Source organism: Solanum lycopersicum, chromosome 5 (genome assembly GCF_036512215.1).
Source record: "Solanum lycopersicum chromosome 5, SLM_r2.1".
NCBI lineage: Eukaryota > Viridiplantae > Streptophyta > Magnoliopsida > Solanales > Solanaceae > Solanum > Solanum lycopersicum.
The window spans coordinates 1,370,906-1,393,743 of NC_090804.1; the positions used below are offsets into that span (position 1 = coordinate 1,370,906).

Genomic DNA, 22,838 nt, shown 5'->3' on the forward strand with positions numbered 1-22,838 from the left:
ATATATCATGGAAAAATGCATGGCCACACAAATTAAGAACTTCTATATTTCTTGATAATGAAGAATTTTGCGGAGCAGCAAAACAGATTTGATATTCGTATAATATAATGTCTTTAAAATATATAATTTCTTAATTATTTATAAAAGTAGATTTAGGCTTTAGTAGGAGTGTGAAAAAATCCAACCGCCCAATAAATCAAATAAAAAAAATACATTATTAGGTTATTGTGTTTTTAATGAATTTATATAAAATTTTATTGGGTTATTGATTCGGTATCAATTTTTTTACTATTGGATGGTAAACCGATAATCCAATATAATAGTTTATTATTATACCCTTTCTAATTATTAAATATTAATAATCATCTTTGTTTTTTTTACTTTTTCATTTACATTTTGCTCTATTTTTCGTTTAAAATATGTCAAATGTTAAAAAAAGAAATAGAGATTTTACATTTTTTTAATCGTTGTAGCTTTAGGATGTGGCAAAAACTTACTTCCTCACGCGTCTAATATATTGTGTCGTCAATTTCTACGCCAAGTGAACAATAAAGATATACACGATGAAAGAATAAACAAGTTCGAAATAATTAAACAAAATATAATTTAGATATACATCAAATAAAAAGTTGAGTCTTACTTCTAACATAACTTTGCCTTATTTAATAAGATAGGCAAAAATGAAAATTAACATATAAAAAGATGTCAATTTATGAATTTTCGTAAATAACAGAGAAAACATAAAATTATGACAATGTAGCAAAATTCTGAATAATTTAATAGGATAAGATCACAACATAATATTGTGTTAATAAATTGACGCTTCGTGAACAATTAAACGAGTACAAGCCATATCAAGTCGATCAAATTTGTAAAAAATTCTCACCCGATTAATTTTTTTCATAATATTTTTAATCTTAAAATTTTATCGATAAAACGAGGGGAGGTCAAAAGACTTAAATTTTGGGCTTCTACCCACCGGGTCACTATCTGGGCCCAAAAGTTAGCTAAAGTCATTTTTGTCACTTCAGTCCTGTGATTTTTGAATATTGTTATTTACTACCCCACAATTTTTCTTCTTTTCTGCTGATCGAAGCATTTTTGGATTCTTCAAATACACTGCAAATTACTCAGCGTTTGGATTCTAGATCTCGTTTTACAGGTACAGATCCTTCGTTTTCTCTCTGCAGATCTTCCATTTTCACTGCTAATCGTATTTTTTAGATCATTTTTGTAGGCAAATCAATGGCAGCAACTTCAGTACACAAGTTTGCTCAGTGCATTTCTTGCCATGCTTGGAGTCCCGACCTGTCCAGTAAGCACTTCTCCTTTTAGTCATCAGTATAATTCGAATGAAATAATTATTGTCTGGAAAAGGAATTTTTTTGAATTGTTATAGAATAAGTTTTGAAGCATAGCTGTATTGCTCTGACGGAGCTTCATTTACAGAGGTTGCTCAAAAACAGTTTTTTCAACTAGAATTTCGTTTTTTTTTCACCAATGTTTAAGTGGGTAGTAGATAGATTTGTTTTCTATCATTTATTTTATTGAGTAGGATCATAGGATGAGTTACTTGTTACCTTTTATAGTGTTTTGCTCATTCATAATGGTTATGGAATGATAGGTTTGGAAATTGGCTGTTGTTGTTTATATACACAATGAAATAGGGGTATGCTTGGGTGTGTCTGGACTATTCAATTAGAGTAGAAATGGGGTTATGAATTTTACTAAGGGGATTCAAAATATAAAAAGTGAGCTAACAAAGAAGCTAATGGAATTCAATTATATATAATTTTAACCTTGTACCTACATTGTGATTTTGTAGAAATGAACCCCTTGTTCCCCCTCCGCGCACGTATCAGGTAACTGTCCCTATCATTAGATAGATGGTTTGACATGACCTAGTATTTTTTCACCGCCGGAATTTGAACATGAGACCTCATAGTTCTCCTCTGCTCATTCACTTGGCCATACCCTTGGCTGCAAGTATTTATGCTAAGATTGCACCTGTTGCTACGAAGGGTAGTTTGAGTGCAGTGATTTAATTCACTAATAATCTAAATTTATATTACGAGTGTGAGTGAGGGTGGTGCATTTATATAAATATACTAGTTATAAAGTATGTTTTGTGTGGTATGTAGTGGCTTGGTTTGTGTGATGTTATTAGATGGAATGAGTTGCTAATGCCTGTATATCTTGCCTTTGCAGTGATTGCATTCTGTCCTAACAACAGTGAAGTACATATTTATAAACTATCAGAAGACAAGTGGGAGAAGGTCCATGTTCTTCAAAAGGTAAATATAGTCTGAGTTACACTCTTAATATCATCTCTTCATGTTATCAATTTGTTAAAAGGTCAAAATCTTGGTGGTGTATATTGTTTTGCTGCCTATAAATTTGTATTTTACTGTGATGCTTTTCCCGTTTATAAATATGTACTTCGTTGTTGTTAGGATAGTCTGAGGAACACTTTTTATATCATCTCTTCATGCAATCAATTTGTTAAAAGGTCAAAATCTCAGTGGTGTCTCATGTTTTGCTGCCTATAACTTTGTATTTTTGGTTATAGCTGGGATGCTCTTCCCGTTACTCTCTCTTTTCTTCTGATTGGTAAAAGATATTCCATGAAAGTGCAGCAAAGTGAAACGAGCCCAAAAAATCTACTATGGATGCTATGTGATATGCAATTGCCATGTCACAACCAAAAGAGAACTAAGAGATGCGTCTGTACTTAATGCTAACTGATTTCCTTTTTCTTTAGAAAATTCTAGTGATCCTTTTTACCCAGATGATCCACCATAGGAATGAAGGCAGTGAGTTCCAAGTGATCAGCTCTCTTAGGCATGTTCCAGCCTACCTTGCACTCTTCTCTTTTTCCTCCATAAGGATTATTAGTCAAATATTTGGATAGAGGACCACATTTCGTTAATTAAAGCCTGTTGCATTCCTTTGATTAGCTTCTATGTCTGTTAATGTGCTGTTGAAAATTTCAGAGAACCTCTTTAATTTTATATTATTTGATAAAGATAAGATTTCGGCAATCTATGTTCATTCTGATATCATCCATTATTTATCTTCTATTATTGTATCACAGTGTTATGATTCTTTTCAATTCCATTTGACTGAAACATTGTTGTTAATTTGATTCTTATGTTTCCTTTATGCTGCAGCATGACCAAATTGTTTCTGGTATCGATTGGAGTTACAGATCCAACAAAATAGTCACTGTTTCTCATGACCGTAATTCGTAAGTAACTATCAACCTTTGAATTTGTCGTGTTTGACAGTATTAAATTGGTGATAACTGATATCATCAATTCATTGTTCAAAGTAATATCTGTGAAGATTAGAATCAGGGGTTTTCTTTCTTAAGGTGCTTTAAACTTTAAAGACACTTCACCCTGATGGGGCTACAGTATCACTCTTCTGCTTTTTCTAGCAGAGCTTAATACACGCAAGTCTGTGACAATCTATATGGTTGACAAAGCTACAGAGTTGGTTCTTTGTTCGGTATAACACATTTTGTTGTAGGATCTTTCTGTATCTTATCCTCTCTAATGTAATTTAATTGATTCTTTTTAATGTGTGTACAATAGTTCAGCTTGACTTGAAAATAGACTAAGGTAATATGGGTCGAGTGGGGGAAACACAAAGAGGATTAAAGGGGTATGTGTGTGAGGGAGATGGAGATGTGTGCATGCATGTGCGTATCCCATGATTTCACAATGTGGGGCATTTATTATGAATTAATTTGCTTAAGGAATAATATTCTCTGTAGATATGTCTGGAACCAAGAAGCGACAGGTTGGGTTCCTACCCTGGTTATTCTCAGGCTGAATCGTGCAGCACTTTGTGTGCAGTGGAGTCCAAAAGGTATTCAAGTCTCTTAATTCTTTTCTATGCTCATTTTTTTCCATTATATTTTGTTTTGATGAAGTAAATAAATTAAATTATTATGTGAAGTAAAACGGTGGATCTGATTTCAAAAGTCTGGATAAACCCTCCATGATCAGAGACACCTCTTGCAAAACATTATTGAACTGTAACATCGTTTCTAACTAAAAGAACCATTCAAGATTACACCAAATGACAAATATTGAAAGTCAACTGGTACTTTTGAGTTCTTGAATAGAAGCCCTTTTTCCTTCAAAGCATCTTAGAGTTCTTGCTTTCCAAGAAAAACCACCAAACATGTTTTCTCTGGATACCCTCCTTTTGTTTTTATTCAGTCCTCTCTCTTTAGCCAAGCAATACATCATTCAATGTCCTAGGCATTAACAGTTGACCTCATAGATATGTAGGAACATATTGCACAATTGAGCAACCTCTGATCAATGCATAAAAACTGGTTTGTGTCTTCTGTGTCTCTTTCACACATAGAACGTCCATTACAAATTCGTAGACCTCTCTTCGGCAAGTTGTTCTATGTGAAAATGGCTCCACATATATGGCTTAACCTCTTTTTGTATGCTCTTTTCTATTGCATGCGGGCCACTGATTTTAAGTTGGAATTTCCAAATTTTACAAAACCCAGTCATCAATATTCATCTTATCTTATGTTCTAAGTGTACACGGTTTAAAAGATTTTATATAGAGTCACAGACCATGTGCAACTGAGCTTCATTTCTAATCTTCTATCTCACTAGCATATTTCTGACATTAAACCATAAACTTGCTTCGCTTCTTTCATTAGCTTATTAAATTTGTCTTGCAGAAAACAAGTTTGCTGTCGGAAGTGGAGCTAAAACTGTTTGTATATGCTACTACGAGCAAGAAAATAACTGGTAATATATCCCATTCTGTTTTGGATTTTGTCAGCTCCTTGAGTTTTTAGATAAGAGCCAGCGATGTACAGAAGCTACTCTTTTTTTTTTTGTTGTTGTAAGAGGCTTCCCCTGGACGCTTATTGTTTATATGGATCATACTTTACCTGATAATTTTTTTTTAATTGGTAACATTACTTCTCCATGTGATAGCTGAACAAGTTAAATCCTTCGCAAACTCAGTGCTAAAGAATGACCTGCACATATGGTTTCTTATATCTAAATGCTATCATATGCCTTAGAATGAGCAGTATTTAGGTCACATTAGTTAGATGCACGAATGGGCTGAGGAGGACAATGACTCATTCTTAAAACCAACGTTCTTAAGACCAAAGAGTCTGGCAGAAAGGGGCAAAAGCCCTCAGTTCCTGGTTCTCCTTTAGTTGGATCCTCCGGAACCACAAGAATCTTAAGCTAGAATGGGGTTCCAGTAACTATTATTCATCTATTTGATGCCTGCGATAGAACTAATTACTTTCAAAAACAAAAAGGAGAATGGGATTTTAACCCTGTTAAATGAGATTTTGAGAAGAGTTGCTAAGTTTCTCTTTGGAGAGAACAGTACTATGAAAGTTTAAGCCGTGCTCGGTGGGAGTAATTATCTATCATTGATCTCTATGGTTGAATCAGTCGGGGAACCTTGGTGGTGGTTGTTTACTCTGCAATGAATGTCAGCAGTTCTAGTCCTCTTATCTCCAACTCGTGAACTTAACCAACACCAAGCTTTACGATACCACACCCATTTTTTCAAATTCGATGGTTCAATCTATGATTTCATCATTATTCATTAACATTCAGTAAACTGTAGATTGGGTTTCTGTTGAAGTTGTCCATGACAAATCATTACTGAAATACTGGCCTTTTAGACTAATAACAGTTCTCAGTGGCTGATATTTCACTCTTAGTTTGTTGATGTAGTGTATCTAGTTGCTTCTTAGGACAATGTTATCTGTGAATTTTGTATTCTGTTAATCCATAGGTATACACCAACCAAACTTTATGACTAATGATGAACCAAAAGAGTCCCACTCCTCATTTGATGGCATTGCTTGTTTGCTTCATGCATAGTACAATGGTAACTGTGAATTTGGTATTGTGTCAATCCATAGGTGTATAGAGGCTAAACTTTTTGACTAGTGATGAACAAATGAAAAACCATATGATTAATCTCAGAGGTGAAAAGAGATACCGACATCTTGCATTTTCAATTATACTCAAGCTAATACATATACTAATCACTACGAGTGGAGTAACACTTACTTTTTACAGGAACATGTTTAATTTTATCTTAATTTTTTCACAGGTGGGTGAGTAAGCTTATCAGGAAAAGACATGATTCATCCGTAACAAGTATTGCCTGGCATCCAAATAATGTGCGTCTGTTTCTCTCTATTTTATTGCATCATGTAGCAGCAAAAGGATACCCAGCATTCATTTAAATAGTTGCACTGTTATTTGGAAAATATTTTCTGAAAAGATTTGAGTACTTTCCTTTTTCTTGACTTGCAGCTTTGTCATTTTGAGTATTTCATTCCTTTTTTTTAAAAAAATTCCATTGAATTGCAAAACAGTTGCTATGAATTTATTGACACAATTTTAAGTAACGTCATGATGATCATGGCAATCCCCACATGTATCGTAAGCTTAAGTATTGTATTTTAGAAGTTGAAGGGAGCTATAGATGCTGGAATAAGACATTTCAAGCTTAATTCCCTTAAGTTAGTGGAAGCTAAACCACATCATAAGTAATTATAGTGTATAGCTAACCGGAAGATGGTAATGTTGCTCAGTAAATAAAAGTTAAAATGTGATCTTGAAAATAAAAGCTATCCTCCTGCTGATGTAGACGATATTATATGATCTCCACATCTCTCTTGATGTTAATGCGAAGGAGTATTTTAAGCCCCTACTGGTTGGTCATAGATCTTAGCTACTCGAACTTGGGAATTTGTGTTATATCATCCATTTTGTTGATACTTTGTGCGACCCATCTGCGCGTGTGTGTATATATATCGTGTATCAAGAAAATAATGGTCCATTAAATGTTAGATACACTCAATCTTCTGGTTTTAGGAATCTGTAACTTGTTCTGGCAGGTTCTGGTTTTTGTTTTGGAATAGAATACAAGTTGTTACTGTCTCAAAAGAAAATGTTAGATACACTTGCTACTATTTATCAGTAGCTTTTTCTAATTTAAAAGGTTAGCTTGTAAGTTATCACTTTGAACCGATTTTGGTGAAAATATTCCTGCAGGTTCTTCTAGCAACAACGTCCACTGATGGTAAATGTAGAGTATTTTCAACATTCATTAAAGGCGTCGATTCAAAGTATGTTTCTCGAAGTTATGTTCTCCTCCATACAATTAGATTTCTTCAATATTATCACTGTTTCTTACAATTTCTCACTCAATGGAACAGAGACTCTGCCATGGGGAGTTCTGCAGATACCAAATTTGGAGAGGTCTGAATCTTATCTTATATTGTAACCCTCATTTCTGTTTTTCTTTATGTTCAAAGAAAGCTGCTCATATCTTACCCTTAACAAGTTTACTTTAAATACCCCTGTTGAGTGAACTAGAAGAGAGCTTCATAAATATATTAACTTATTCATTGGGTAAGCAAATGGTAATCTTAAAAAGGTGGAGTGCATAATTTTTGTGTTTGACTAAATTGGAATTCTCTCGCCAACTGAAGCACTGAACAGAGTCAGATAATTTCTTGTGAAATCAAAATAAAGTTGACCTTCACTCACTCTCCTGTGAAAATATCAGATATTTTATAAACCAGGAGCACACTGACATGTCATGGGCATGGAACAACTCAAATTTTCTGAACTCTATTAACGCTTCTTATAACTATTAACTATTCATGGTTTTAAACTGGCCCAGCCCTGAAAGCCATATGATTCTACTCTTCTGTCCATGTGCAACTTTTCCAATCCAGTTACAGCTCTGTATATTTTGGCATGTCGAGTATCAAAGATATAATTGCTATGATAGTTTGCCATACCTACTTGTTGAATAGATGTTATTAGAGTTTCCTAAATCGGTTTTGAAATATTACATGTAGCTTTGACTTCAAACTGGGTAGCTCTGTTTTCATACTCTTATGTGCTTTCCCCCTTTCTGTTGATGTTACTTCGGCCTCTTCAAGCACGTGTATTTTTTGTGCTTTTAACTGGTTTAAATCCGGTAACATTTTCCTTCAGTTCGGTTGATTGACAGTGCCTATAACAGGCTGTCTGAAAGCTTGACAGTGACATGTGGTATTAATAGATGATGCTCGTTTCTTCTTTCGGAAAATTGTTTTGTCTTGCAAGATAATATTCTAAGGAATTGGCTGGCAGACATCAGAAAATCTTCATTGATGTTTTTTTTGTAAAAAAAAGAATTCTGGATAGCATTCATATGTCCTATTTTCATTATATGTCCATAGAAAGACTAATAGATCCTTTATTCATATTAAAATGCAGCAAATTGTTCAGCTTGATCTATGCTTTTGCTGGGCTTTTGGTGTCAGATGGTCCCCAAGTGGCAACACCTTAGCATATGTAGGTCAGATATTCCTTTCTTTGCTTCTTTGGCTTTTGCATTATTTTTAGCAGTGCTTCAACTGTCTCATTTTTGGTTGCATATTCGCATACTGTGTATGTGTGTTCAATTGTGCAATTTTTTATTTTTCTTGATCTTGGACTAAGTACCCAGAATTTTGCATGTAATACTAATGCAGCTTAGATATTGGGTTTTGGATGGTCTCTCAGGTCATAACTCCATGATATACTTTGTTGATGAAGTTGGTCCCTCTGCTGCAGCACAAAGTGTAGCAATCCGTGATTTGCCTCTTCGTGATGTGGGTCAGAATCCTGTCTCATTTTACTTTGTCTATTTTAGACCTTAATATTTGTTGTGTAATCAAGACTTCTCTTGCAGGTATTGTTTCTTTCTGAAAGGATGGTTGTTGGAGTGGGATTTGATTGCAACCCGATGGTATTTGTGGCAGATGAAAGTGGACTCTGGTATGTATGTTAAATATCTGGAACTTGCAATGCTTGCTTCCTTTCCTGGTCTCTATTATTCCTTGTTTTCCTTCGGGTTCTTTTTGGGCGTGATGTTGCTTTGGTGATCACTGATAATATTTTATAGAGGTGCAACTCACTACTGTTCCTATAAGCCTCACAGTAAATCAATTCTCCATTTTCTATGCAAAATTGTGTATTCTTTTTAAGGACATGTTGAAACGCTTGGGGAAGTGCTAGTCATGTAGTGAAAGAAGGTTTCACTCTCTAGTCTCTACCTTGTTTCTTCTTGAAGCTTGCTTAACCTCTTGAATGCCAGTAAATTACTTGATTAAATGTAGTTGTACTTATAGTTAAACCCAAACATAAAAATTGGTTTTTATTAGGTATGCATTTCTATAATATGGGTATGGCTAAGTATCCAATGTGGGATTATCCACTTAATTGTATTTTGAAGGACCTACATGAAATATATATACGGCTATACCAATAACAACATACCAGTGTAAGGTCTAGGGAGGTAGGATGTACACAAACCTTACCCTAACAAATTTGGAAAAGAAGGTAGTAGTAAAAATTGGAAAGGGTATTATACTAGATACTACAAGAGTACTAATAACACTACTTATAAGGAGGAGAAGACTAGCCTCTGCCTCTCCCACATAAAAGTGCGACCACGCTTGTCTATATAGTAACATTTTATCCTAATCCTTGACCTCCATGCCCATCTGTCTAGATTCATGTCCTTGGTGAACTGAAAATGTGTCAGCTCATGATGAACTACCTCCATATAATTCTTTTTCGGCCTACCTGTATTTCCTTAGATTTACTACAACAAACTTCTCACACCTCTTAATTGGTGCATCTGTGCACCTTTTTAAATGCCTGAATCATCTCAGTCTCACTTCCTCAACTTTTTCTTCCAAAATGTCACTGGGATCTCGTCTGGCCGTCGCTCTTCCCTTCCTCATCCTACGAATTGTCCTCTTATCCTCCGTAGATTTTATGCACGTACAGTACTCGAATATCCACGACTCTCAGAGTGCTCTAAATCCCCCAGTATGATATTTGTGCCACCCTCTTCATTTAATAGCTTGTGAAAATATGTGTCATCTCTCTCTGATGTGTGCCTCTTCTATTATTTCGTCATCTCTCTCTGATGTGTGCCTCTTCTACTATTACTTTGTCATTTTCATCCTTGATGGGTTTCATTTGGTTCAGGTCACGAGCTCTCCTCTCTTGCCTTGGCGAGCCTATATAACTTCTTGTCCCGGCCTTTGTCTCGAGCTCTTTATACAAGTGCTTAAAAACTGCCTTTTATGCCTCCATAACTGCCAACTTTGGTTCCTTCTTCATTGTCTTATGCTTCTCCCCATTCTTGACTTTCACTTTTTGATGAACCTCTTCATTCCACCACCAGTCCCCTTTATGTTCACCTAAGTTACCCCTCGAAATCCCGAACACTTCTCTAGCTGCCTACTGTAACTTGCTGTCCTAGACCACATATATCTGCGTCCCCACTACTCCCCATCTCCTTAGCTTTGACGTATGTCAAGCCTCCCCAGTTGATCAAGGATTGATCATATACAATCCTCTTCTTCCTTTTGATCTCTAAATTCATAAGCGTAAGATTCTTGATTGGGATAACCTTGCGGTCCTGGCATAACACTTCTTATGGAGTAGGTAATCTATCCAGGTCTTAGCCAGCCCACTGTGGTAGGTCACCAAGTGCTCTGCCCTTTTTTCAGAAACCCGCGTCAGCTATGATGACCAAATCAGACATTTTTTTGAGATCCAAGGCTAACCGTGGTCTCTATGTTGTCTATTCTCTCATAAGGTTAACTATCACTGAAATCCTCAATCTACTTATACTATTGAGGAGGTAATTAATTAAGTATGTTTTTTATGCTTCAGGAGTTTCTTGAGATTCCTCGATGAACGGAAATCAGCGTCTTCAAGTGCCAAATATGGTGGATCACAGGTAGTTATCCCAAAGATAGTTCTGAAATTATCTTACCTTTAAACTTCAGTGATGGGCTAGAGCAGTGCACTTATACAGTTATCCCATGACCTTTTAACCTAGGCCTAGTACAGTTGGTACATCTGATCGATTTTCTACTTGTGCCGTCCATATACCATGGCTCTTTATTTGTCTCTTATCTCCGTATATTTGACAGTTTTCGGAAGCATTTGGGAAATTCTATGGTCAATCAAAGTTTTCAGCCAGCAACAACGTTGAGCAGTCAAGAGGCGCTCATGACAACTGTATCAAGTAATATTTCAACAAAATCACATTTTTTTCATGCCCCCTTCCTTCCATTTAAGCTTTGAATAGTTCTTACATCAATACATTTTTCTTTATCCCAGTTGCATATTACCACTTGCAAAACAGAGAAAATCTAGTGTCACCCGTTTCACCACTTCAGGTTAGTTTGTATGGATTATATACTTCATTCGAAGCCTCTTTCTGTAACCGGAGATTCATGTGAATCCTCGATAACATTTCAGGACTTGACGGGAAGATAGTGACATGGGATTTGCAGAAACAAGAAGATTTATTGGACTATCTATGAACCATTTTTGAACTGGCATATCATAATTCTGTCCATCTGTATGATGTAAAAAGTTTTTCTTTGCTAAGACCTTTCTAAGGTATAGTTGGAACAGCTGTAAAATGATTGAACAACTCATGAATTTGTTTAAACATGACATCTCAAAAAGCTATGCTGAAATTTTACTTATTCCGTATTCGAAAAATAGATTTACATGTTTAATCCCAACTTCTTTTTTTAAATGACAAGGAAAACCTACAGCCGCTATCCTTTGGGTGCGGACAGGGTAAAACCTCCGCTTCTATACAATAGCTTGCAAATCACGTAGGAGAGATAACCTGCACTAGACAAGCTTGGTGTGATGAGCTTAATCCAAAGAAAGCAAGGGGTTTTGAACTTGAGACCTCTAACGTTGAAGTTTCAAGCCCTAATCACTGAGCCGCCCCGAATGATTTTTAATAGTAACTTTTAACATGTAGTCCTACTGTTTTACTTGATCTAAGATTATATACCAATTCATAACTTAAAGATTAGCCTACATGGTATGATACTTGGATCTATAACAAATACAACTTCTTTCATGTTTGGACATTTGCATCTTGTTTGCTTAAATACTGACACAAATCACTTTCACAGACACACTTGATAAGGCTGAGTGAGAATAACTAAGCTACTACTTATGAATCCGGACAATTCAAGAGTTAGCCTGCCTTTAGAACCTAACCCTGCAGAGACTAAAGGTCCAAGGGACCACCACAAGAAATAGACTTCACCTTTAACCTTGAAATATAGAAAGTTAATTGAAATTCAAATAAAATGACTTCAAAACACTGCTAGTTAGTCTAAGAAATGAAAGTCAAAATCAGTCCAAACACTACCTATAAATGGAAAGCAATAAGAACAATCAGCTACAAATGATAATTCTTATGATCAGTATTCTATAGAAATATCGATATTCCTTAAATTATTTTTTAAAATATAAGAGCTAAAAAATATTATCAATCAAGTGATTACACGAGAAACCAACTAATGGCGATGAAATTTTAAGTATTAGAAAATTATTTAATGAGTTGACCATACCTCTTATTAAACAACTTGTGATCATTTCCTATTAAAGATATATTGCAAAAAATCTATATTTCCAAAAATAAATAAATAAATAAATATATATATATATTCCCTTATAATTAATTGGTTTTAAAATAAAAATATTACTATATAGAGTACAAAATAAATTTGTCAAGATTTTTATAGTATAAGAGATATAATTGTTTTGTTTAAAAAATACAGGGGCTAATTGAGTTAAAATACAAAAGCCCTTTACCCTAAAAAAAAATAAAAATTCACAAACTCATTCTCTCTCTCTCGCCGTTCTTCTTCATCTTCTTCAATGTTTCGCCAATTTTTTTTCTGATAAACATTCATTTCTCTGCTGGATTACTTTCTTTCAGGTAATTATTTCATGTTTTTTTTGGTTTAATTTTTTATTTTTTAATGTTTTTGGTTCATATTTTTTGTGCATTGATTCTCTGAAAACGATAAAATTAGGGTTTATTTAGTAGTTGCGTAGGTTTTTTATTTTAGGGTTATGGTTATGTAATTGAATTTTTATCTATTGAATATTGAATTTCGCTAGATAGATGAAAATGTTGCTCGTAGGATTTAAGATGAATGGTTTGAATGGTGAAGTGTTATCGGGGTGTTATGTAATAGAAGGTTACCGGAAGTTCTGTTGAATAACTATAAGATTGACTGTGTTTATGGTAGGTATTAGTGAATGTTGGAATGCTATGGCCTGTAAGTGAGTGTTGCGGAGATGGATGCTAAAATGGATGTTGTGGTGAGAAGGTTGCTTGAGATGGTTTAGATATGTTAGTGAATGTTGGGATGCTATGGCCTGTAACTGTTGTGGAGATGAGGATGCTAAGATGGATGTCGCGGTGAGGTCGCTTGAGATGGTTTAAATATGTTAGTGAATGTTGGGATGCTATGGCCTGTAAGTGTTGCGGAGATGAGGATGCTAAGATGATGTTGCGGTGAGAAGGTCGCTTTAGATGGTTTAGATATCGTAGTGAATGTTGGGATGCTATGGCTTGTAACTGTTGCGGAGATGAGGATGCTAAGATTGATGTTGTGGTGAGAAGGTCGCTTGAGATGGTTTAGATATGGTAGTGAATGTTGGGGTGCTATGGCCTGAAGTGTTGCGGAGATGAGGATGCTAAGATGGATGTTGCGGTGAGAAGGTCGCTTGAGATGGTTTAGACTTATTCAATGTGTATTTATAGATGCATGATGTTAAAAGGGGGTCGGGTAGACCTAAAATCACATGGAAGAAAGTGATTTCAAGAGACCCCCAAATGCTTGGCATAAATATAGACTTAGTTAAAGATAGGGCGCGACAGAAGAAAAAGATCTTTAGGTGATATCCGTTAGTTGAGGATAGATTTTACACTCGTATGAACCTTCTATTATTACCATTATTTGTTCAGGATGAAGGTGTAGTTGTTGTTGATTCGCCGTACTTAGTGTGCGTTTGGCTGTTAAGATTAAGAAGTAAAAGCTAGTGCTTTTAATCACCAAAAATTTGTGATTTTAGATTTAGTTTTAAAAGCTAATGCTTGCAAGTATTTAGTATGTTTGGTTGTTTCATTTAACGCAGGATGGATAAGGTTTGCATCTATATTGCTTACAATGGCAAATGGACTATAGATAACAAGTATTTGGATCATGAGATCAAGCTAATTCTTGTGAATGATGGGATAACATTTGAAGGTCTTGTCGAGAAGATTTTTCAGGTTCTAAAACTGAAAGTGGGTGAGATAAAAGCAAACATTTGGTTTGACTCGAATCTAGAAACAAGCAAAGGAATGCAAGTAACAAACGATGAGGAAGTTACTACTTGCATCTACTTGTTGAAAAATGATTCAAATTTCAAGACTTCCCGTTTCATTGTTGATGTTGCGGAAAACAATGCTTTGTCTGCAGTCAATATTGTACAACAAGAGGAAATGCAGATTGAAAGAGACGAGACATCGATACCAGTTGAGCCAATATCAGAGTTTGAACCTCTGGAAACAAAATCATCTCATGGTATGAAACTGAGAAAAAGGGCCCAGAACAGAAAAGTATCAAAAAAAAGAAAAAGATCGAGGAGTAAAAGAGACGATTTGTCAGGTGTGATTTTGAGAGAAGATGCTTCATTGGATGAAATAGTTGTGGGATCTTTGTTTGCGAGCAAAGAATGTTTAAAGAAATGCTTCACAAATAGCGCAATCAGAAACCACTTCAAATTCAAGACCGTCAGATCAACCAAAAAAAGATATTATCTGAAGTGTTATGATGACAATTGCCGTTGGTTCGTGCATTCTTCACGGATCAGTGATTCTGCATTATTCAAGATTTGTAAGTATGTGAAAAACCATACTTGCTCTGCTGATGTGTTTAAACCTGACCAACAACGGCACGCAACATCGAGGGTCATATCTGATTACATCCGTGAGCTTCTACCTGAATATGAAACAGAAATGACACCAAATTTTGTGAAGGAAGAAATGAGAAAGAGATATGGACTGAACATTAGTTACCACAAAGCATGGCGTTCAATACAACTAGCTTTTGGTGTGAAAAATGGAAGTCTTGAACAGCACAACGAATTGCTTCTGTCTGAACCAGAACAGAACAATGAATTACTTCTGTATGAACCAGAACAGAACAATGAATTGCTTTCATCTGATCCAGAACAGAACAGTGAATTGCTTCCGTCTGAACCAGAACAGAACAGTGAATTGCTTTCGTCTGAACCAGAACAGACCAATGAATTCCTTCCATACGAGCTAGACCAGAAGAAAAAATTGCTTCCATACAAACTAGAACAGAAGAAAAAATTGCTTCGGTCTGAACCAGAAGGGAAGAAAGAATCGCTATCATCTGAACCTCAACAGGAAAATGAATTGCTTCCGTCTGAACCAAAACAGAACGAATTGTTTCCATCTGAAGAAACAAACCTCGGAAGGGATGATCAAACTCAAGCCTGATAGAGTCTAGCAAAGTGTAGCATACCGTATATTCCTTTCCAAATCTGGACAACTGAGAGCGGCTATTGGTCTTAATCCCAGCTTACTCTGGACAGAATAATTTACATCATAGTTATTATGTCACTACGTTGTACAAAGGGAAGTGTAGTGAGTTTAACTTTATTAGGTTTATCATGTTTCCTTTTTTTTATTGGGTCTGGTACATGCCTTCTTTTCCTGTGAACTGTGCCTGAATTTGATAAAGGGTGTTGCAGATATATGTCCAACTTCTGGACTAAATTCATTCGAGATGGGAATTGTTACTGGCACGACTTTGCTATTAGTTGTCATGTTTCGACCCACTATCTTTCTTGTTTTTGTTTTATGACCAGTGTGGTTTACTTGAGCTAAGGGTCTCTCGGAATCATTCTCTCTACCTCTCCGAGGTAGTGGTAAAGACTGCATACGTCAGCTGAATCATGATGGTAAACACTTAACTGGACGTATGTTTCATTCTTGCTTTCTATATCTCATAGTCCAGTGCAACATCTATGATTTTGAACCTTTGAAGTTGTATTAATTTACAGTTTGCATCTCTATTGTTGCAAGTTATTAAAAGGTTAAACAGTCTAATATTTTATTTGTAAGGTTAAGAAATATATGAGCTATATTTGCATGATTATAAAATAGGGATAAAATTTAAATGATAGACTAAGAAAGAAGAAAATTTGTATAAATCAGCCCATATTCCCACCATATGCTTGAACAAAACCATGTGTGACAACCAAACACTAAACTAAAAAGCATTGAATCCAAATAATGTTTACTATTTGATACCATATAAAATAAATTTAACTTTGGATATGGATCACACTTCACCCTATCTTACATTAACTTTGATACTACAATGGAACCTAAAACCATGGAAACTGCTCTCTGCTTGAACATTTTTACACACAAGGGAGAAAAGATCTAATGCTATATAATATAAGAGATCGAAACCTAAATGACTTGACTAGAATAGCATAGTGTTGATACACTAGATCGATACGAGAATATGCAGCTGAGCTAGCAGTTTCAAGGCAAGACTTGCTCTTCTTGCCTAAGTTCTTCAAAAAAACAGTTTCAATATCTTGCGTGCACGACTGATCCAGTGGTGCAGTCCTCAACAAAATAACCACCATGCTAATGCTGAAGTCCAAGTTTCATCCTGATTGTAGAGGTGTACTTTCAGATTTCACCTATTTGATCCTGGTCGTTTGATCTTTCCTTTGGTAACCTCCTGTGAATTGGAATGCTCAACGACATTAATAATTAAATAAATTTTCGAATAGTGAAGGTTAACCACTCTCCAACACAAAGTGGAGTAGAGTCTTTCCGCATCCATCATGGCTGGGTACTTGTTATGCAAGCTATGTTGCTTAAAAATTGGAAGTGAAAATTTGTCGAACAGTCTAATTCATTAACTTTCTGATGTCATTTTGGACAACAAAAATGCTTTTTATAGCTTGCAGATTCCATTCAAACTAGTTGGAAAACTTTACTAGTTTGCATGTCATATTTGAAAGAACACTGTTGTGTATCTCTTTTGAGTACTGAAACGTAGAACTTCAATGTTTTAAGGGTAAAGCAAAATGAGACGAGAGATAAAAGTGCAAAGCCAGTTAAATAAATTGGATTAGAGATATTAGAACTAAGTACATGGAGGCCAGATTTTGCCATACCTCCTTCCATTTATCAGTTGATCTGTCAATTCTCGAGCTAGTAGAAGCTCTGATAGAATTCACCCTTTTCTTCTCCACGCCAGCATCTTTAGGTGCCCTGCTCGAAATGAAGTTTAACTTCTTAACGTATGCAAATCAATTGCAACTCTGAAGACTGATTAGTGAGATTGGACATAATTGAGGCCAGTACTAATGAAAACTTTGAATGGTTTAAAAAGGAAAAACACTTGGAATGAAAAAAGAAGATTAAGAAACCGTCTAGCGGGCTCTTTAAAATTCAGGAAATAACAGAAAGTGTTGACTATAATGAGAAGGATCACAAGAGAATCTCTGAGATCTTACCCTGATGACGAAGAGGCTGAGCGAGTCCCTGATTGGCCTTTTAAAGTGATTACCTTATCTGGTGTCTTCCTTAATCTGTCATTGAAGTAAATAATTATTTGTACATTTGAGATCTTATTTCCCCTAAATTAACAACTGGCTTCAGAACACTGATCACGTCAAGGTACACTTATCATCTGTATGAAATAATAAAAAGGACAGCCTGTGCACAAGGATCCCATGTTCACGGAGGGTCCGGGGAAGGGCCGCATCCTTATAAATGTGATGTAGACAGCCTACCCTAATGCAAGCATTAGTGGCTGCTTCCACAGCTTGAACCCGTGACCAATAGGTCACAAGGAAACTACTTTATCTGTATGAAATAATAGGATAACAAAAAGATTTCAATGTCTTATGTGCAGAAAGTCCAACTACGTCTTTCCAAATGGAGATGTTTGTCCTTAGCAGTGTCATCGGAGGCGAGTAAAACCGACAAGTGTCTGCTGGGCTTTAAATGAAGAATGCTATTGAAGCATGCGTTTTAGTGACGAACGACACAGATGAAGAGAAGAATATTTATAAATGTTTTCCTCCCCCAGACTCCTTCGGAAACATAAGTGCAAAACCAACCTTTAAGACAAGATTGGTGCCTACTACATATATCAATTTACCTAAGAAAATGTCCAAGGCAACTTAGTTGAAATGCACAAGAAATTTCATTATGAGACAACTACATAGAATAATCATGTTGAACAAGTTGATCTCAAAAGAAAATAGAAGTATTGCCTTTACAAGTTAGTTGAAAGAAGCAATTGAATTACCTCTCACTATCCTTCTGAGTCGAAGAAGTTGAAATCTTCTGCTCAGATTCCTTTGACGACACCTAACCAAACAAATAGAAGCCAGCAGCTAAATACATAGTAAAACATAAAGGAATTATACATAAAAAATTGACGACCAGATAGATAAGTAGGCAGAAGAACTCATTGAGAAACAAATATGTTTGAATGATGAACCTGATCTTGTATATCGTATGTCATATCCCCAACAGATCTTCCTTGGCTATAACTGTTCTGAAATGCCTTAAATGCTCGTTTGACAATATCTTTGTCTCCCATCGTTTCCATGAACAAAGATCTTCTCATTGTATTAGTAGAAGCTGTAGAATTCGGGGAACTCAAACTGAGAGACATGTGTAATGATGTAGGAACTCTTCTCTTGTCCTCTAGCACTGGCGAATTTACACTCCTTTGTAATGCTGCACCATTCAACGTTTTGCTAGAGGATCGAGAGGATGTTGCACCATTCAACTTTTTGTTTGAGGATTGACAAGGCGTAGCTCCATTCAAATTTTTGTTTGAGGATTGAGAAGGTGATGCTCCATTCAACTTTTTGTTTGAGGATTGAGAAGGGGTTGCTCCATTCAACTTTTTGTTTGAGGATTGAGAAGGGGACACAAATGACCCAGGAACTAGTTTCTTGCGTTGTGCCAAAGGAGTAGTATTACTTCTTTGAGTTGACATTCCAGTCACCTTCTTTACTGATGGTTGAGATGGAGTAATGACCATAGAAGTTGGCACTTGCTTAGATGTTGGAGTAGAAATTCTTGAGGATTTTGCCACAGGTGAAGTCAGTTTCTTCTTTGTTCCAACGGATACCCGAGCGTCTGGAGTGTATACCTGAACATGAACAAGAAACTATAACATAAATAACAGGGAAGAGACGACAGAAAAGAAAGGAGCAAAAGAACAGGATAGTAGGATCTCATATCACCAAGATACTTGAAGTACCAATAGACAGATAAGTTCTAACATATCACCTTTCGAGGCACATGCTTTACATTTGCATTAGGGGTCTTGCTTTTCTTAAGAGAGGCTTTTTGTGCTTCAGTATTCGCTTGTGGTGTCTCTACTACACTATCTTGACATACGTTTTCAAGATTCCGCTCTTCAGCCTTATTAAGTACTCCTTGATCACATGTTCCCAAAATAGTTTCTTCCTTAGTTTTAGTAACCACTAAGCTATCACATTCCAAATCAACAGAAATATCCTCATTTGACTCATCGATCCCCGATATAGTTCCTTCCTTAGCTTCAGTAACCAATGGACTAAAACACTCTATATCAACAGAAGTATCATCCTTTGACTCATCAATTCCTGAGATAGTAAGTTCCTTAGCTTCGGTAACCAATAAGTTATCACACTCCACACCAACAGTAATATCCTCCTTCGGTTCATCCACTGCATCACTATTCTTCAAATTTACCACTGACATTTGCTGCTCATCTACAGAAGAGCTCTCACCATTGGATGAACTGAAATCGCCATCAGAGTTTCCATTTTCTGTCACATCTCCAGATTTGGGCTCAGTTACTTCTGGAGACAGAGGTTCCATTTCCTGTTCAACTTGCCGTGTTTCCTCCTCTAATTGTTCCAGCTTCTTAGCAGCAATCCTCTTGTAGTGTGCTTCGAAATAGGCCTTCTTCTGAGCTACTGATCCAGGTGTTGAACACTTTTCAACTTCTTCCAGATACTTATTAGGGGAGAAAGATGACCATTTCTCCCAAGAAAGTGCATCATTCTCAAACCTTCCAAAAGAAACTGACACTTCAAGTGTAGGACGAGACACGACTGAGTCACCCATCTGTTCATTAAAACCAAATAAACTCAAACAAGAATCACAATGAAGCTCACAAGGACTACAAACTACAATAACAACAACATAAACAGTAATTCCGGTGGAGTCCTGGAGTTTGAGGAGGGTAGAGCGTACAGAGACCTTAATCCTAACTTGGGAGGTAGAGAGCTTGTTTCCAACATACACTTGACTCAAGTAAAAAGAACTAATGGGAGTAAAGAAGTCATGTCAAAATACTACAGAGATACTGTCAAAGTATGCTGAAAAAAGAAACCTAACTTCAACAAAACAACACAATAATCAAAGTGCAAGAAACAACAGCTGATGACAGACATCAATGAACATGAAACTCCCTGAGCAATACAATCACAAGGACTAAAGAGAAGATCTAACTTTCCAAGAACACATTTAACCAACAAACACAACATACTCAAAGCAGCATAACTTCTAACTAATCAAACAACACAAAAACTGTACCTTGTGCTTAACAGCAGGAGTCTCCACAATGGATTCACCCATCAATCCACAAAGCTACCACAAGATTTCACACAATACACACATTATTTATTGCCTGAGACAAAGCATAGAGCAGCACATCAACAATGAAAACAAACAAATTAAACAAAATGAAGTAAGATATGAACAGTAACAACCCATGTGCTCTATTTTCTATTCAACCCCCTTATTGTCTTACTTGTGACATTATCCATCCATACAGCTCTTTTACAGTTATTTTCATTTTATTTTATTTTTTTGTTGTTGAAAAGAAAAACAAAAATAAAAACAAAATTTGTCAGCTTATGGATCTTCCAAAAAACTGCTAAAGATCCTCACTTTAATCATCAAGATAGACAAAACACTAAAAATTTCTCACAAGAAGGTACACCCTCTTTCTGAAGACACAAAAAAGTTGCAATCTTTACCAAGAAAAAAGGACAAAAAGTGAGAAAAAAATTGATACATTAAGCCAAAATTTCTCACAAATAAGGTACAAAAAAGTGCACCCTCTTTCTAAAGACACAAAAAAGTTACAATCTTTACCAAGAAAAAAGGACTAAAAGTGAGAAAAGATTGATACATCAAGCCAAATACTTTATTGGGTTGGTGTTGAAATCTTAGTAAAAAGATTTTGTGATAATAACATGATGACAAATCTAACAATAATAAAGTAGAAAGATTATAAAAGGGTCTTACCAAAAAAGAGTTTAAAATGCAAAGGGGATGGAAAGAGACAGGGAAACAAGATAATGATCAGATTGGGCATGAGGAAGAGAAAAGAGGGAAGAAGATAGAGAGAAGTAGTAAAGGCCCACTGAGTGAAGAAGTAATGATAGATCTCTCATCAAAGAACAATTCAATAATCAATAATAGAGGCACCTTTGGATATGTGGGGCCTTCTTATTTAGGACTAGAGTTGAACAATGTTAGAGAAACGAGATATCGTAGATATTGAAATTTTGTGAAACTTCATAAATTGAATTAAATTTTATTTAGGCATAAGATTCTTTTTTATAACTAGAGTTGAACAATGTTAGAGAAAGTGAAAGTGTTTTTCACAATATCATAGACACTAAAATTTTATGTGACTTTATAAATTGATTAAATTTTAATTAGTCATCAGATTCTTCTTTATAACAAAATACTTTAAGAACATATACAAAATCTTGTCATGAAAATCAAATAAATATTAAGGAGGTTCAAATTATCCTATGTTCAAGATACATGCTACTAATAGTTATTGAATCAGGAAGAAAATCTAGGGAGATTAATATAATTAAGGAAACAAACAAATTTGTATCTACTTTGTTTTAAATAAAATAATATTTTTTACATTTTATTTGTAATTACAGTTAAATTTTATGCTATCATTCTTTAATAAATTGCAAATATTTTTATAACAAAAATAATATGTTAATTTAATTTTACAACGGGATTTATAGAAGATGATGTGAATGCATATTTAGTTGATTACAATAAAACTCTCTATTCAAATAAAATATATTTAAAAAATAATTGTGTAAAATATATATATTTAACGAAAAAACTATTCAAAAAACAAGGAAAAAAATAATAGTAACAACAACTAAATAATATGATAACTAAAGCTAAATGAAATATTTGAATGATTACTAAAATTGAGGAATAAAATAATATGAGAATAGAAATCTCATACATTTTACAGGTAGTTGTCCAATTATGTATTTTCTACTTCATTGATAATTATGTGAAATGATAAATTTAAAATTACATCAATTATTGGACTGACTTTTTAAAAAGGAGAAAACTATGGTGAGTTTAATTTTTTTTAAAAAAAAATTAATTAGTTTAGATCGGTCTTCTAAGTGATTTTTTTTTTAAAAAATCCCAAAATTGATTATAAAAAAAATTTTAGAGTCTAACTCAATCTTAAAAGTTTAACTCGTGAGGATTGTTAAACACCATATTAGGAGACAACAAACCCTAATGATCACTGATGTGAGACTTAACACTTTTCCACACGTCAGGATTGGATATCTTAAACATGGACAATATGAGATTGGAGCCAAACATCCAGTGAAATAATGAATTGGATTGGACTTGACTCTAACACTATATAAAAAAATGAATTCAGAGCCTTGGTTCGATCTCAAAAGCTAGTTCATGAGGAGAGGATGACTCAAAAATTATAATGCCCATCGATACGAGAGTCATCACTCCTCACTCCTCACACCGCTTTGAAGACAAAAGGATAAAAACATGTCAAAATAATATCT

The 22,838-nt window shown here is 35.1% G+C and overlaps 3 protein-coding genes across 9 annotated transcripts; 2 read left to right on the top strand and 1 right to left on the bottom strand.

Annotated features, from left to right (window-relative positions):
• Positions 1 to 842: 842 nt before the first annotated feature.
• On the top strand, positions 843 to 11,594 carry LOC101245162 (actin-related protein 2/3 complex subunit 1A). Of its 2 annotated transcripts, none has more exons than XM_010322331.4 (16): positions 843 to 1,162; positions 1,238 to 1,315; positions 2,209 to 2,294; positions 3,171 to 3,247; positions 3,779 to 3,873; positions 4,715 to 4,784; positions 6,127 to 6,196; positions 7,077 to 7,150; positions 7,241 to 7,283; positions 8,295 to 8,376; positions 8,583 to 8,671; positions 8,752 to 8,837; positions 10,752 to 10,818; positions 11,015 to 11,109; positions 11,205 to 11,263; positions 11,346 to 11,594. In XM_010322331.4, exons 2-16 carry the CDS (start codon positions 1,246 to 1,248, stop codon positions 11,408 to 11,410), a joined length of 1,128 nt encoding a protein of 375 aa, XP_010320633.1. In that variant the 5' UTR covers positions 843 to 1,162; positions 1,238 to 1,245; the 3' UTR covers positions 11,411 to 11,594. The 2 variants fall into 2 exon arrangements, with proteins under 2 accessions (XP_010320633.1, XP_004238729.1); XM_004238681.5 differs by having other exon boundaries at positions 1,038 to 1,162; positions 1,225 to 1,315.
• Positions 11,595 to 12,508: 914 nt separating this feature from the next.
• Positions 12,509 to 15,745, top strand: LOC101245457 (uncharacterized). 2 transcript variants are annotated; one of them, XM_004238682.5, is made up of 2 exons: positions 12,509 to 12,840; positions 14,049 to 15,745. In XM_004238682.5, the coding sequence occupies exon 2, from the start codon at positions 14,050 to 14,052 to the stop codon at positions 15,421 to 15,423; it is 1,374 nt and encodes a 457-aa protein (XP_004238730.1). In that variant the 5' UTR covers positions 12,509 to 12,840; position 14,049; the 3' UTR covers positions 15,424 to 15,745. The 2 variants fall into 2 exon arrangements, with proteins under 2 accessions (XP_004238730.1, XP_069153823.1); XM_069297722.1 differs by having other exon boundaries at positions 12,676 to 12,840; positions 13,157 to 15,745.
• Positions 15,746 to 16,208: 463 nt separating this feature from the next.
• LOC101245760 (uncharacterized) lies at positions 16,209 to 21,451 on the bottom strand. Of its 5 annotated transcripts, none has more exons than XM_004238683.5 (8): positions 21,280 to 21,451; positions 20,563 to 20,656; positions 19,267 to 20,091; positions 18,464 to 19,126; positions 18,269 to 18,330; positions 17,469 to 17,543; positions 17,127 to 17,223; positions 16,209 to 16,684 (listed from the first exon to the last, which is right to left on the bottom strand). In XM_004238683.5, the coding sequence occupies exons 2-8, from the start codon at positions 20,602 to 20,604 to the stop codon at positions 16,640 to 16,642; spliced, it is 1,809 nt and encodes a 602-aa protein (XP_004238731.1). In that variant the 5' UTR covers positions 20,605 to 20,656; positions 21,280 to 21,451; the 3' UTR covers positions 16,209 to 16,639. The 5 variants fall into 5 exon arrangements, with proteins under 5 accessions (XP_004238731.1, XP_010320635.1, XP_010320634.1 ...); XM_010322333.4 differs by having other exon boundaries at positions 20,739 to 21,422; XM_010322332.4 differs by lacking the exon at positions 21,280 to 21,451 and adding an exon at positions 21,127 to 21,266.
• Positions 21,452 to 22,838: the final 1,387 nt, after the last annotated feature.

Coding starts and splice junctions, on each gene's coding strand:
- LOC101245162 (XM_010322331.4), top strand. CDS start 1,246: ATGGCAGCAACTTCAGTACACAAGTTTGCTCAGTGCATTTCTTGCCAT. Junction 8,672..8,751: donor GTGATTTGCCTCTTCGTGAT/GTGGGTCAGAAT, acceptor CTTCTCTTGCAG/GTATTGTTTCTTTCTGAAAG. Junction 11,110..11,204: donor GCTCATGACAACTGTATCAA/GTAATATTTCAA, acceptor TCTTTATCCCAG/TTGCATATTACCACTTGCAA.
- LOC101245457 (XM_004238682.5), top strand. CDS start 14,050: ATGGATAAGGTTTGCATCTATATTGCTTACAATGGCAAATGGACTATA.
- LOC101245760 (XM_004238683.5), bottom strand. CDS start 20,604: ATGGGTGAATCCATTGTGGAGACTCCTGCTGTTAAGCACAAG. Junction 18,331..18,463: donor CATACGATATACAAGATCAG/GTTCATCATTCA, acceptor TTGTTTGGTTAG/GTGTCGTCAAAGGAATCTGA. Junction 17,224..17,468: donor TCAGCCTCTTCGTCATCAGG/GTAAGATCTCAG, acceptor CATTTCGAGCAG/GGCACCTAAAGATGCTGGCG.